The 12,618-nt window shown below is 39.8% G+C and overlaps 1 protein-coding gene across 15 annotated transcripts in view; it reads right to left on the reverse strand.

Annotated features, from left to right (window-relative positions):
- The window catches only part of RPGR (retinitis pigmentosa GTPase regulator), a 267,450-nt gene that overhangs the window by 16,115 nt on the left and 238,717 nt on the right, over positions 1–12,618 (reverse strand). For 10 of the 15 annotated variants that reach the window (XM_027091320.1, XM_027091321.1, XM_027091328.1 and 7 more), the window contains one exon: positions 1,944–12,474. In XM_027091320.1, the coding sequence (XP_026947121.1) occupies positions 10,132–12,474 (2,343 nt within the window). In that variant the 3' untranslated portion in view covers positions 1,944–10,131. Of the gene's footprint in view, positions 1–1,462; positions 1,625–1,943; positions 12,475–12,618 lie in introns of those variants that run through there. The other 5 variants (XM_027091332.1, XM_027091334.1, XM_027091331.1 and 2 more) reach the window with 3 other exon arrangements.

Here is a 12,618-nt window from a genome sequence, read left to right on the forward strand (position 1 = left end):
CCTTAAAAAAAAAATCGTATAATTAACAAGAATTGTATATTTAAGAATTCTACTCAAAGAAGATTCAGGAACATTAACTGGTATAGGAATTAGCTCAACATTTTATAATGTCAAATTGGAGTTTAATGAATCCTATGCTAAAGAATTTCAGGGACCACCATAACTGGAACTCATAAATGTTCTTTATAAAACAGAATCTTTCCCTCCCTCTTTTTTTTTAACATTTAATATTTAGTTATTTGGTTGTGCTGGGTCTTAGTTGTGGCAGGCAGGCTCCTTAGTTGTGGCATGTGGGCTCCTTAGTTGCGGCTTGCATGCGGGATCTAGTTCCCTGACCAGGGATTGGACCCGGGCCCCCTGCATTGGGAGCGTGGAGTCTTAACCACTGCACCACCAGGGAAGTTCCATTGTTCCCTCCCTCCAAAAGAAAACAATAACTGCTAGAACATATTTCTTCCTCAGTGAGAGGAAGGAGTCTTGGAAAAAGAAGGAAGCAAGGAAGAGAATGACCTCTTTAGCACAATACCATTTTGTAAATTGAAAAAAAATACACACAAAACAACAACACATGTTTTACAATTACACATTCAAATAAAAGGACAAGCATGTTTCAATGGTTGGCTATGTTAGGGAAAAGGGGAATGAGGCTCAAAGGGAATCAATTTAAATAAAGAGAGAAGCACCTCGCACAGACCAGTGATGATAGTGTTTCATCAATGAGAAGGGAGGATTAACTCAGAGCTCTTTGCAAGAGGTCCAAAAAATGAAATGAAAATGAATCAATACAGTATCATTCAGTTTGGGTTTCTGAATTCCATACCTCTGAAATGAATCCAGAGTAGTGCTAGCAAACGAATGATTTCAAACCTACCGTCTCCTAGCAGGGTCGCTCTTCTATCTGCCAAATGGAAGAGATGTTTTTGGCATCCCTAGCTCCACTTTCAGGATGACTTTCTCTTCCTCAGTGAGGCCTCCTCCCATTCCTCCTATGAATACTTTCTTCTATACCACATCTCTGCAGAACTGATCACAACCTCAAACACTGCTGTGAACAACTTTTATTTGTCCATGTATATGTAAATATACACACGTATGTGTGCACATACACATCTCATTTCTGCCACTAGTACTGGGATGCTAACATTGTATTTTTATCATTTCAAGGACCTGGGGCTGAACTTCTTGGTTAATTTCTCATGAGTGTACTAAACTGGCCCATATCAATTGATTTCCATTCATTTGAAGAACAGAATGCTACCAAGAAATCTGGAAAGAATGCTAGAGAAAAAAGGGTGTCTGATTCATAAATTTGTCAAAGCTTGTCCTATAGCACATGAACAAAGTTATTCATGGAAATATTTCTGTTCTCCAAGGAAGCTGGAATCTGCCCTCTGCAGAGACCAGGGGACCCATATGCTTTCTCTTGGGCAGGGTCTTGGGATTTAAGCACTTATCATCATACCTTTTCAATGGCTGTCAATACCTTTTTAACTGAGTTGGTTTCACTGTGGTTGTCTGCAGGAACACTTTTATTTTCTCCTGTAGCTTTCTTCTCGCCTTCTAGATATTCCTTAATTTCCTCATGCACGTCTTCTGGCTCATCATCTTCTGAAAATTCGTGATCCTGTGACAAAATTGATGATCAGGGAAGAGTTAAAATTTTCTTCTTTAAAAAACAGAGATTTGATATTGCTGTTATAAACAATTTATACCATCTCAAAGAACATATAGACTATGAATTCAAATATTAAAGTCAAAGAAATAAAATACTGAATAATCCATGCTGCATATCAAGTTACTATATTACCAAGGATTTCATGCATGTTACTCTATTTTAACATTTCCAATGACTAGGGTTCCCAAAGTTCTTTTTACCACCTATGGTAAGGTTAAAATGGAAAAACAAAATGCTTTCTGGGCTGTCTCAAAAGAATGCTTTTAAATAGTAGAGAAGTTAAAAAGCTTTCTATCTACTGTAGCATTATAACATAATCATATGTATGTATTACGTTCATTTTCCAAAACATAAGGATTTAAAATCACTTCAGAAGTACAATTCACCAATATTCACAAGAGAGAGGTAACTGTAATTACTTACATTCTGGGAAAAGGATAAAGGGACATAGGCACTTTAAATTGTTTGCTCTTGGTTATTTAAAGCAGATGGAAAACCAGACAGAGGGAGAACTTAGTCCATCTGGCTCCTGTCAAGCTAATCCAAATTACAAAACAGCCTGTCTATGGATTTGATAGACTGGTAATAAATCATGTAATGCTTATTAAGGCAGAAAATACTAGTTTTACCCTTTATTCTATACTGAGATTTTTTTTTTTGCCATTTCATATTTTGGGTGGAAAACTGCTTATTTATTGTCATTAAGAGACTGGACTCTTTATTGGATATTTTTTCCTATGCTTTTCATTTATGCACTTCACTAAAGGCATAATGACCCCTAAAATAGGTGACACAGTAAGCAATCTGTGCCATTCACTCCCTTGAAGAATGTTTTTACAAAGTTCACCTTAGCCATATTTGCCTGAGACCATATATGCCCTTTATATCCCTTCAGCACTGTAACTAGCTTCTCATGGTCACCTTCCTAGTGGCTATTTGGCTAAGGATAAGCCTGACACCCAACAAAATCTTTACTGGGTGGTTTGAAAAGAATGTCTCTAATAATTAACTCACCTTTTTTTCTGGCAAAAATACAAATTGTGCGAGTTCAGGCTAGGGAGAGAACATGTTTGTATTTCACACCTTAGTAAAACATATAAGTGGCATCCTCAGGCCAACAGCCCTAAGGGTATGGCCTAATAGCATTCCCACTGAGGACAAGCAATCTGCAAGTGAAGCCTTGAGATTTAAGAAAGAGTTTCAGAAGTTACTCTGGGAGGGTTTAACTTAGTAATTAAGGTCATGAGGCAGTGCACTCAGGAGGGGAATGTGGGAGAAGGGAACAGGGTACCAGGGTAGAGAGTTACATTAAAGGATGTGCTACGTGTTCAGGTTGGGTAGGGTTAACAACAAGGTAGCTACCATTTACCAAGAACTTCTAAAGCTTTCTTTTTCTTCTGCATGATTTCCCCTCTAAGTGACATATCATGGCTAGCCCAATGCACGTTATGGGTAGCTAAAATGATCAGAGATCATTTTACTTTGGAAGGGAATGGGAAGCAAGATTACTAGATTTAAGACTTAGGCCTGATAAACAGATGTATTCATAAATGTACATATATGAAGGCCAACTAGAAAGAACAGAGCTCCCGAGACAGAGAATTTCAGACTCTGCCCACTTATCTCCCAGAGGGAGGGTCAGTGAGCTGTATTCTATCAAAGTCCTCATTACTTGGACAGTTTGGCAAATCTAGGACCTGGGTCAATTCCAGTTGTGCTAGTTTACTAAGGTATTAATGTAACCATAGGATATCATGCTATTATAAGAAGAAACATGGAGTTATAGCTTATTTTAGAAATAAGCAAAACATCTCTTTTATAATGAACTACAATTTTACTCATTAACTTCATGTAAATCTGTATCAACAATACACTATATCACTTTCTAAAGTTTGAGAAAGCTCTTAGAAAATGGCATCTGCAGTAGAAATCACATCATCAATCATGACACTTTGCACTTAATTAAGCACATTTAAAATTAATCTACATATATCTGGACAACTACTTTAAGTCACATACAGCACTTACCTTCAAACTGAAATAATTTAGGAGAGACTGGCAGAATACTGTCATTTTATAAAAAGAAAGGATAAAGTTTAAATACATTCTTGTCACCAGAACCACATATAATGTAAAGAGGTAATCTGGAGTGGTCAGTGGAAGTGCATCTGGTGTTAGGACCCCAGCGAAGAAGTGAATGGGCCTGGCTTCCACCAAAGGACCCTTATTTCATTGGTCAGACACAGTATGAGGAGCTGCAGTCTTTGGTCTGGCCCAGGGCAACACTTTTTACATTTCTTATGGGAAATACCAAGAAACCAAATGTTCCCCTGAGGTTTCAGTTTGCTTAAGAAACAATTACATTGTATGCTTTAAAAACTAGAGACTGCTATCAGAAGTCTGCCTAGTGGTCACCCTGGAGGGGGTGGCGGATGGGAAATGGCTGGCAGGGGATTGAAGGGGAGCTTCTAGGGAGCTGAACTGTGCTTTTCCTTGATCTGGATGTTGACTATATGGGTGTGTTCAGTTTGTGGAAAATACATTGAGCTATACATGTATGAGATATATACTTGTCTATGTATTAACGTCAAAAGAATTTTTTTTCAAGTTAAAGACTATAAAGTGTAAAATTTTGTGCTACAATTCTGGATTCATGACATGCCTCAATGTCACATTGGGTAGAAAATGTTTTCCAAACAAGTTAAATAAAGCATAAAACTTCATATCTAAGTCATCGGGTGGAAAGTGTATATTTTAAAATCTCAATTTCAAGATATGTTTTTTTAGGACAAGAAGAGCTAACATGTAAGTTCAAGTTTTAACTACACTAGACATCACTGAGGCAGGAGTGGAGAGTGGGAAGGGCACTAAATACAAAGACCTAAACACTGTTTTCCAAAGCCTTGCTCTACTACTCTTGGCCTGAGCAAGGTACCTACTTAATGTATTTCAGTCTATCTGTAAAATGGAAAAATGACATTAGCAACACCTACCTAGGAGGGTTTGTATCAAGATGAAAAAGATTGTTTACAGAGAAAATAATATGAGCAAACAATAAGTACTTGTATATAAATATAAGTGATTTTATAAAGGCCATTCTATAAAAAGATAGAATCCCAAGTATGCACTGAGGACTGTCAAAAAACAAGAAGCTTGGATGCTTTTTGCCATGTCCCAGATCTTATCAATAGAAAATAGTTCACTTAAAACGTACACTTCTTTGCTCTACCTTCTCATACACATCCCTTTATTCTCTGCCAGGTGCCCGGTAGCTAGAGCAAGCGAGGGAAGAAGGCGGACGCCTATCAGGAGCAGCCCCTGGATGGCAGGGAAGTGGGGGGTGGCCTCAGCTGGGCTACAGGCCAGTGTTGCCACAGGGCAAGATATTCCTAGACCCTCAGGTTTTCCAAGAGAAGTCCGGAAAAATATTTTTTCAATGTAAAATCTCCTGGTATTTCAATGTTGGCATCTGATTCAAATGTTTAAAAAATCACTATGTACACCAAACAAAATAAGTCTGCAGGCCAGACTGCACCCATGGGCTGCCAGTTGTGACTTCCAATTCTTCACTTCTAATGACACTACTTTATAATCTCTACACTTTCCCTTCTTTCTGTGTGCCAGTCCCTTACTTCATTCCTAATCCTGTATTTTTATCACCAAATATATTACAGTTTGACTCTGATAAGTGGCCTCCAAAAATGAATGTAGTGCTCAGGGTACAGAACATCTTGCTGGTTCACAGTTTTATTCTTGTCTTCAGTTTTACTCTATTATTTTCCCCGTCTTTTTCCTTAGATGATTTATCTTCCTCTCTATCTTAAACAAATGCATGATCCATGATTACACTTTATGTGTGAATTATTTTTTAACTATGTGATAAAAACATTAGGATACAGAGGGAAATCTGTGGTCCGGTGACAGCACTAATATCTAAATTTTAGGCTAACCATGTGAGTACCATCAGGCTTTCGTCGTGGTTCAAATGTTGAGGGGCAGTATTTGACCCATGTATGGTGTGTAATGAGAGTTTCACTCTACCCCATATTTAAGGGTTATCATTATCCACTTCATTTCCATGGATCTACCTCCATAAGCTAATTTTTGGGGGGTTGCTACGCTGTATTTAAAAAAAGTACGGTTTACAGGCACATGAAACTAAGTTAAACTCATGCACATCAGCCAGTGACTTGGAGATTCATGAGGGGAGCACTGTACCTGACTTGGTATGATCAGAGAGGATAATTAGAGTGATGCAGGTTAGCATTTGCTGAGTACCCCTAACATGTTCTATGTGTTAACTAATGTAAATATCAAAAGACCCCCCCCTTTACTAAAAGAGGGATATAAGACTCAGAAAGGTTAAAAAAAAAACAACTTTCCAGGTGTCCACTCAGCTAATCAGTGAAGGGCTGGGTTTGGAACTCAGCCCTACTGGACTACAGAGCCCATGCTCTGAACCAACTCTGCCCAAATAATTTACAGACCATAATGGCTGCCCTCAGAGTTGTTTCCTCACCACCCCGCGCCACCCACTGATATTTAAAGCATTGCATACTCCTCTTTTTTGTTGATAAGCTCACTTCAGCAATACCCTATTCTTATGTAACCATCGTATATAATAACAGCAAATAAAAATTTAGAATTTTTCCCCCCAGAGCAGCAAAGTCTCTGGAACATACATCTCCCTTTCTAAATTAAGAAATATGCCAGTAGAGCTCTTTGATATTTATTTCTCAAAATCTAGTTCTGATTCTATGTCTCTGAAAAGCGGACTTCCTGGAGTTCACTCTTTGATGTCAACGTGGGCCCTGCCCCCGATCCTCTCTGCAGCCCTCCACTGCTCCTTCTTCCTTGGTTTTGGGGGCCCCTCTGTTTCTTAGAAAGTGTTCTTACCCTTCCTCCTTCTCAGGCTTCCCTTTTTCAACCTCCCCTTACCTACTGATGTTTCCCTGAATTCTCTTCAGTTCTCTTTTCACAATACGAATGTTGCCTCTCATTCAAATCCACAGTTTTAACTACATTTATAAGCTGCTGATACTCAGCATCTTCCCTGAGCTCCAAACCCAGATGTGTATCTGCCTGCTGAACATCTCCTGGATCAACAAGCCCCCAGGCAGTCTCCTCAATCTGTCCCTACTCCTCAGTTCTCAGTCTCCGTGAATGGCACTCTTTCTTCCCAATTTGCCAAGCCAGAAATAAGAAAAGCTTGGACTTTACCTCCCTCCAAGCTCCATATCCTTACTAAGCTCTCCAATTCTATCCACAAATCTCTCTCAGTAATAGAGGTCTGCAACTCTCCATCCCACTGTCCTAGTCCAGCCCCTCTTCAGTCTCTGCCTGGTCTACTGTGACTGACCCTGGTCCTGTTCCCTTCTAATCCACCCTCCATATTGCTGCCAGAATGACGCTACAAAAGCCCAAGTGTGATCATCTTACTCTTTTTTAACATCTTTTACAAACACGGAAGCTCTTGTGCCCCTCTATCCAGGTCAAAGGATACTCTAGGCTGCAGTCACACGGAAATACTCTCCTGGCTTCCGTCAGCCTGGCTCTCATCACCCTGCCCCCTCTTTGCCTGGATAGGTTTTACTTTTCATGACTCAGTTCAAGTTTCACCAGCACTCCCGGAAGCCCTTTCCTTGTTTTTCCCAGTGGCAGCTGAAGTGCCAGCCCTGAGGCACTCTACTGTGCTGGTAAATTTTCTGGTCAGCCTGTAGAAACAGCCAAGAGTTCCTTGAGATCAGGAGCCATATCTTATAAAGTGCTCTTTCTTCTTATTAACTAGGGGATTTAATGGAGGAAAGCCATAGATTTGTTTTCAAATCATATTTTTATCTTTGGGCAGTCTTGGCTAATAACATGGGGGTATCAAGAAATATTAAGGGCACTGTTAAACAACAGTTAAGGCAGAGTCATAGGAACTCTTTTTACCTGGTGTTCTTTCACGAAATCTATACCTACCTAACATCCCTGATAGGTTAGAGGAGCACAGGAAGTTGATTGTAAGCAGCCCTCACTGCTTGAGATCCACCTGATTCGGGGTAGCTTCTGTTCTCTTTTTGGTGCTTGGTACATAAATATTTGTTGACTGAATAATATGTACCAACTATAAGTTATGTGTCAGGTACTGGGCATATAATATCACATTTAACTTTCACAATGGAAAGAATGAAGGAAGAAATTACAGCACCTTTCTCCGAGGTAGCATTTTATTTTTAATCTACATGTATACAGAAAATTTACTTCTATAGTGAAATAATAGAAAACATTTCAATTGCACTCACCTGGAGTGCTGCTGGTCAGCAGCAGCAGATGTTTCTGTGGTACTTCTTTGTAGCTTACCTTATTTTTCTGCCAGAGTCCTCATTTGAAACTGTAATTCAATGGATTCTACATATACAGCTCACACTTGCCTCAAAAATGATGACTGATAAACTACAGTAAAAGCATGATCAACCAGCAGATGGGGACAATAAAGGAGGAACTAGTTATTCCAATCTACTTAACCAACTATTAATTCAGGTCTGAAAATGACTAGGCCGGTGCTCTTTTGACCAGAGTACCAGGCATGCATGAATTACTGCTTCTAAAAGAGCACAAAGATTTTTGGGGGCCAGGGAAATGTGAAGAAATGGGTAAGAAATGCTGTTTACAATTGGTTATCTAGACTGGTTCAAATTCTGAGATGCACATATTTTAAGAACATCATTTCATTATTGCCGGCTAATTATCTCTTCAGTGGAAGATGAATGCCCATACCTTTAACTTGAGTTTAAGAGTTTCTCATCTCCTTGGAGGTTTTTTCTTTATGAACTCCACTTCTGTCATCCATCTTATTTAATCTTAAGTCTACTTCTAAGATAACCACGTTTTGCACCAGATTTAACAACACAGCACATACATTTTAATCAAAGTATTAATTCAATTCTACTAACACTAATGAATGTGGTAGAATTTGCTAGAACACTGCAATGCCAAATCCGTATATTTGGTTGGTCAGTGGAAGCTACCAGAGAGCCTTGCAGCTAAGACAAAATTTATAACTACTCCTAGGAATTTCTTCACTTCCTATCCTAGTCTTTTTCCTCATATTCTTTCTCACTCATGAAAAATCAAATGTGCAAAGAATTCAACTACACAAAATTCATAGGATGTTTACCATCACAATCCTCCTTGATAAAAGTAAGTGTAAGAAATTCCTCACGTCTAAGATATAGAAATGACTGGGGAAGGAAAGCTATGAATAAACAATAATGAAACAAACTAGCTGCACTACATACAATGGAATTACTCTAGTGGAAATCTAGCCTCTCTAAAATTCAATATCTAACATTAGTTTCTCTTTTCACAGACAACTACTGACTGTATACATTTAATTTTTATTTTACTTGAAACATTCTGACAAACAGCAAACAAAGAATTACAGAAGAGTGAATGAAGAATACATTGAAGGTAAGTAATAGACACTGGGAATGGCAGTACTGGGAATGAAGGTCTGACAGTACAATGAAAGCTCAGAAATGATAGGAGTTTAGAAGCACAGAATTACGGAAGACAAAAGACATTAAAGGTGTCATAATTTTTTAAGAGTAAAGAACATTTCATGGAAAACTAGATTAATTGTAAAGTATAATTTTTTTTCCTTAAAAAATTTTCTTATGCAAATAACAAACATGTTAGAATGAAAGAATCTAAGAGTTACAAGGGGCTACAGTTATCATATCATCTAATCCATTCTATTTTACAGATAAGGAAACTGAAGCCCAAAGAGTAGCTTTGCTTGGCAATAAATACTTAAAGTTTTTCACACTTTTACAATATGCGTTCATCCCCATTTCATTAGATATTCTGTCATTTACCAAACAGTAACCAAAAGAGACATTAGAGTCTAAGTTCTGAACCCAGCTGTCACTTTGTAGATTGCTGCAAAAAGGACACATAAAAGGTAAAAAGACAGCACTATTTTTTTTTAAAATGTGAATTCCTCATTTTAGCTTTAGAATACCACCCATTCTTATAAAATTATTCTATATGGTAGGGAAACTGTAATCACAGACTGAAAAAACTATGCTACCATAGTTATAAGAAATTAGACGTTTTTATAACCCTTAAAGATCTGTGCCATTTTTAAAGGGACTTACTTGTATACATAAAATACTTTTTACAATATACTCGTTTCCTAAAACTGTCTTTAATGAGGAATAATATTAATTATATACTATGATCTTTTGATATTTTCTACTTATATATTTATAATTCAGGGGAAAATACACCAAAATATTAGTTTAAGAGAAACCAAAATTTACCAGTGCCTCAAGTTATCTTTATCAGTTTCTACTGTACCACAGGTAAGGTAACCATGACATAAAATCAATATAACAGAATGAGTGCCTATTCTTCATAATGTGTTCAAGTTGTTTGGCTGGACATAATCAGGTCCAATTTAAAGTTTGTTACTTCAATTCCAAATAATGTGGTAATACATTATTCCAAAATGTTTTGGAACCTGATGGCCCATTTTCTAAGAGTTGTTTTGACTGCACTGGCATTTTGAACCTCTGTACTTCATGCTCTTTCCCCTTTCCTTCCCTGTTAGTAATAAACTTTTTTGGATATGTTTTATCTTTGTCATATTTCACAGATCCTCTCATCTTGCTCCCTTTGCTGGATTCTCTTCCTCCACCCTGTCTTCCCTGCCTTCCACTTTCTTCATTGCCTCTCTCCTGGTACTTTCCCTCCTCTTCCTCATCATCCTCCTCTTCTTCCTTCTCCCCTTCTTTCCTGCTGTTTTCTTCCTCTTTCCTCTCCCTCGCTGCCCCCTCCTTCTTTTCCCTTTCCTTGCCTTCCCCCTCTCCCTCTTCCTCTCCTTCCCCCTCCTCCCCCTCTCCTTCTTCCTCTTCTCCTCCTTCTTCCCCCTCCTTTTCTCCCTCCCCCTCTGCTTCCTGCCCCTCCCCCTCCTCCTCTCCTTCCTCCTCCTCCCCCTCTCCTTCCCCCTCCTCCCCCTCTCCTTCTTCCTCTTCTCCTCCTTCTTCCCCCTCTTCTCCCTCCCTCTCTGCTTCCTGCCCCTCCTCCTCTCCTTCCTCCTCCTCTCCTTCTCCTTGCCCCTCTCCCTCCTCCTCTCCTCCTTCCTCCTCCCCCTCTCCTTCTTCCTCTTCTCCTCCTTCTTCCCCCTCCTCTTCTCCCTCCCTGTCTGCTTCCTGCCCCTCCCCCTCCCCTTCCTCCTCCTCCCCTTCTTCTCTTTCTCCCTCTCCCTCCTCCTCCTCTCCTTCTCCCTCTCCTCCTTCCTCCTCCCCCTCTCTTTCCCCCTCTCCATCCCCATCTCCTTCCTCCTCCTCTCCTTCTTCTCCTCCCTCCTCTGCTCCCCCTTCTCCCTCCTGCTCATCTCCCTCCTCCTCTCCCCCCTCTTCTTCCTGCCCTTCCTCTTCTCCTTCCTGCCCCTCCCCTTCTTCTACTTCCTCCCCCTCTCCTTTCTCTTCTTCCTCTTTCCCTTCTCTCTTCTCCTCTCCTTCTCTGTCTTCTCCCCCCTCTTCCTCCTTGCCTTCCTCCTCCTCTCCTTCCCCCCCTGCTTGCTCGCTCCCTTCCCCTTCCTCCAGCCCTTTGTTTCTTTCCTCCTGATGGCCCTGTTCCCTCTCCTTTTGCTCCCGTTCCTCCTCCTCTTTCAGGTCTTCCTCTCCCTTACCCAGGCTCTCCATTTCTCCTCCTCCCTTGTCTTTCTCCTCCTCCCCCTCCTCACTTCCTGTTCCACTCCTCTGTTCCACTCCTGAATTACCCTCCTTCCCGATTCCCTCACCTCCACCTTCAGGCACGTGCTCTGCCTCTCCCCCTGGCTTTCCCTCGCCTTCACTCACCTCTGCTCTGTCTGTAAGGTCATCTGACAGGAACTTTGCTTCCTCTTCCTCTTTTTCTCCAGGCACCTCCTCATTTATATCTATCTCTTGCTCCTCTATTCCACTTCCTTCTGAATCATCTTCTCCTTCCTGCTCCTCTGGGGTATCTGATACGTGGTCACCCTTAAAACCATATTTTGCCATGTATTTGGACATTCTGTGTTCGATCTCTTCCTCATGTCCTTGTTCAATAAATTTTCTGCTATACCGCAAGTTTTGGTCAGTTTCCACTTCATCCTTTTTCTCTCCACTGCTAAATTCTATTGACTCAGGCTGCTTGAATCCATCAGCTGTACCCTGCTGACTTTCACTATCACCTTCCAAGTTACTGTCTGGCTCCTCCATAGATTCTCTTTCACTGTCAAAGATCATATCTCGCTTGTTACTTTTACTTTCCTTAACAAAGTTTTTATTTTCTTCATCCTCAATATTCATGTCTCTATTTGGTAAGTCGTCAAGGAATGTATCAGTATTTTTTCTATTCTCTTCACTTTTTCTTATATCATTCAGACCTGTCATTTTCACCAGACCAGTTTCCTTCTCAGAGACTATTTTTTCCACTTCTGAATCCTTCTGACTTTGTCCTTCATCACTTTCCTTTTCTATTTCCTTACTCTTAAGTGGATAGACGCCATGCTTATTTTCATGTCTAAATATCCCTTTTTGCAAACTCTCTGCACTGGTGCTGGCCTGAGGCCTTTGCTGGCCTGAGTTGTTACCTACGTCCTCATCTGAAAATGCTTCCATAGTCACAGCTGCTTGCATCATGTACATTCCTTTTGCCAAAAGTTGTTTATATGCTTTCCCTTCTTTCATCTTTTTGGACATCTCTTCACTTTCATATTCATTACTACCGCCATTTTCAGTATGAGCTGTATGCTGCTTCAGTTTCTCAATTGTTTCTTGTTTCTGTAAATTTTTTCAAGTAATCGTCATACTACTATTAGTTGACAAAGGTAACTTATCTATTATAAAATACTGCCAAGATTCTACATTATTATAAATTTCACTAGAATAAAAATGCCCAGTTTTATCAGACATTTTGCTCAGATT

The sequence above is a fragment of the Aethalodelphis obliquidens genome, unplaced genomic scaffold, assembly GCF_003676395.1.
Source record: "Aethalodelphis obliquidens isolate GAN/ISIS:26980383/991018 unplaced genomic scaffold, ASM367639v1 scaffold71, whole genome shotgun sequence".
Taxonomy (NCBI): domain Eukaryota; kingdom Metazoa; phylum Chordata; class Mammalia; order Artiodactyla; family Delphinidae; genus Aethalodelphis; species Aethalodelphis obliquidens.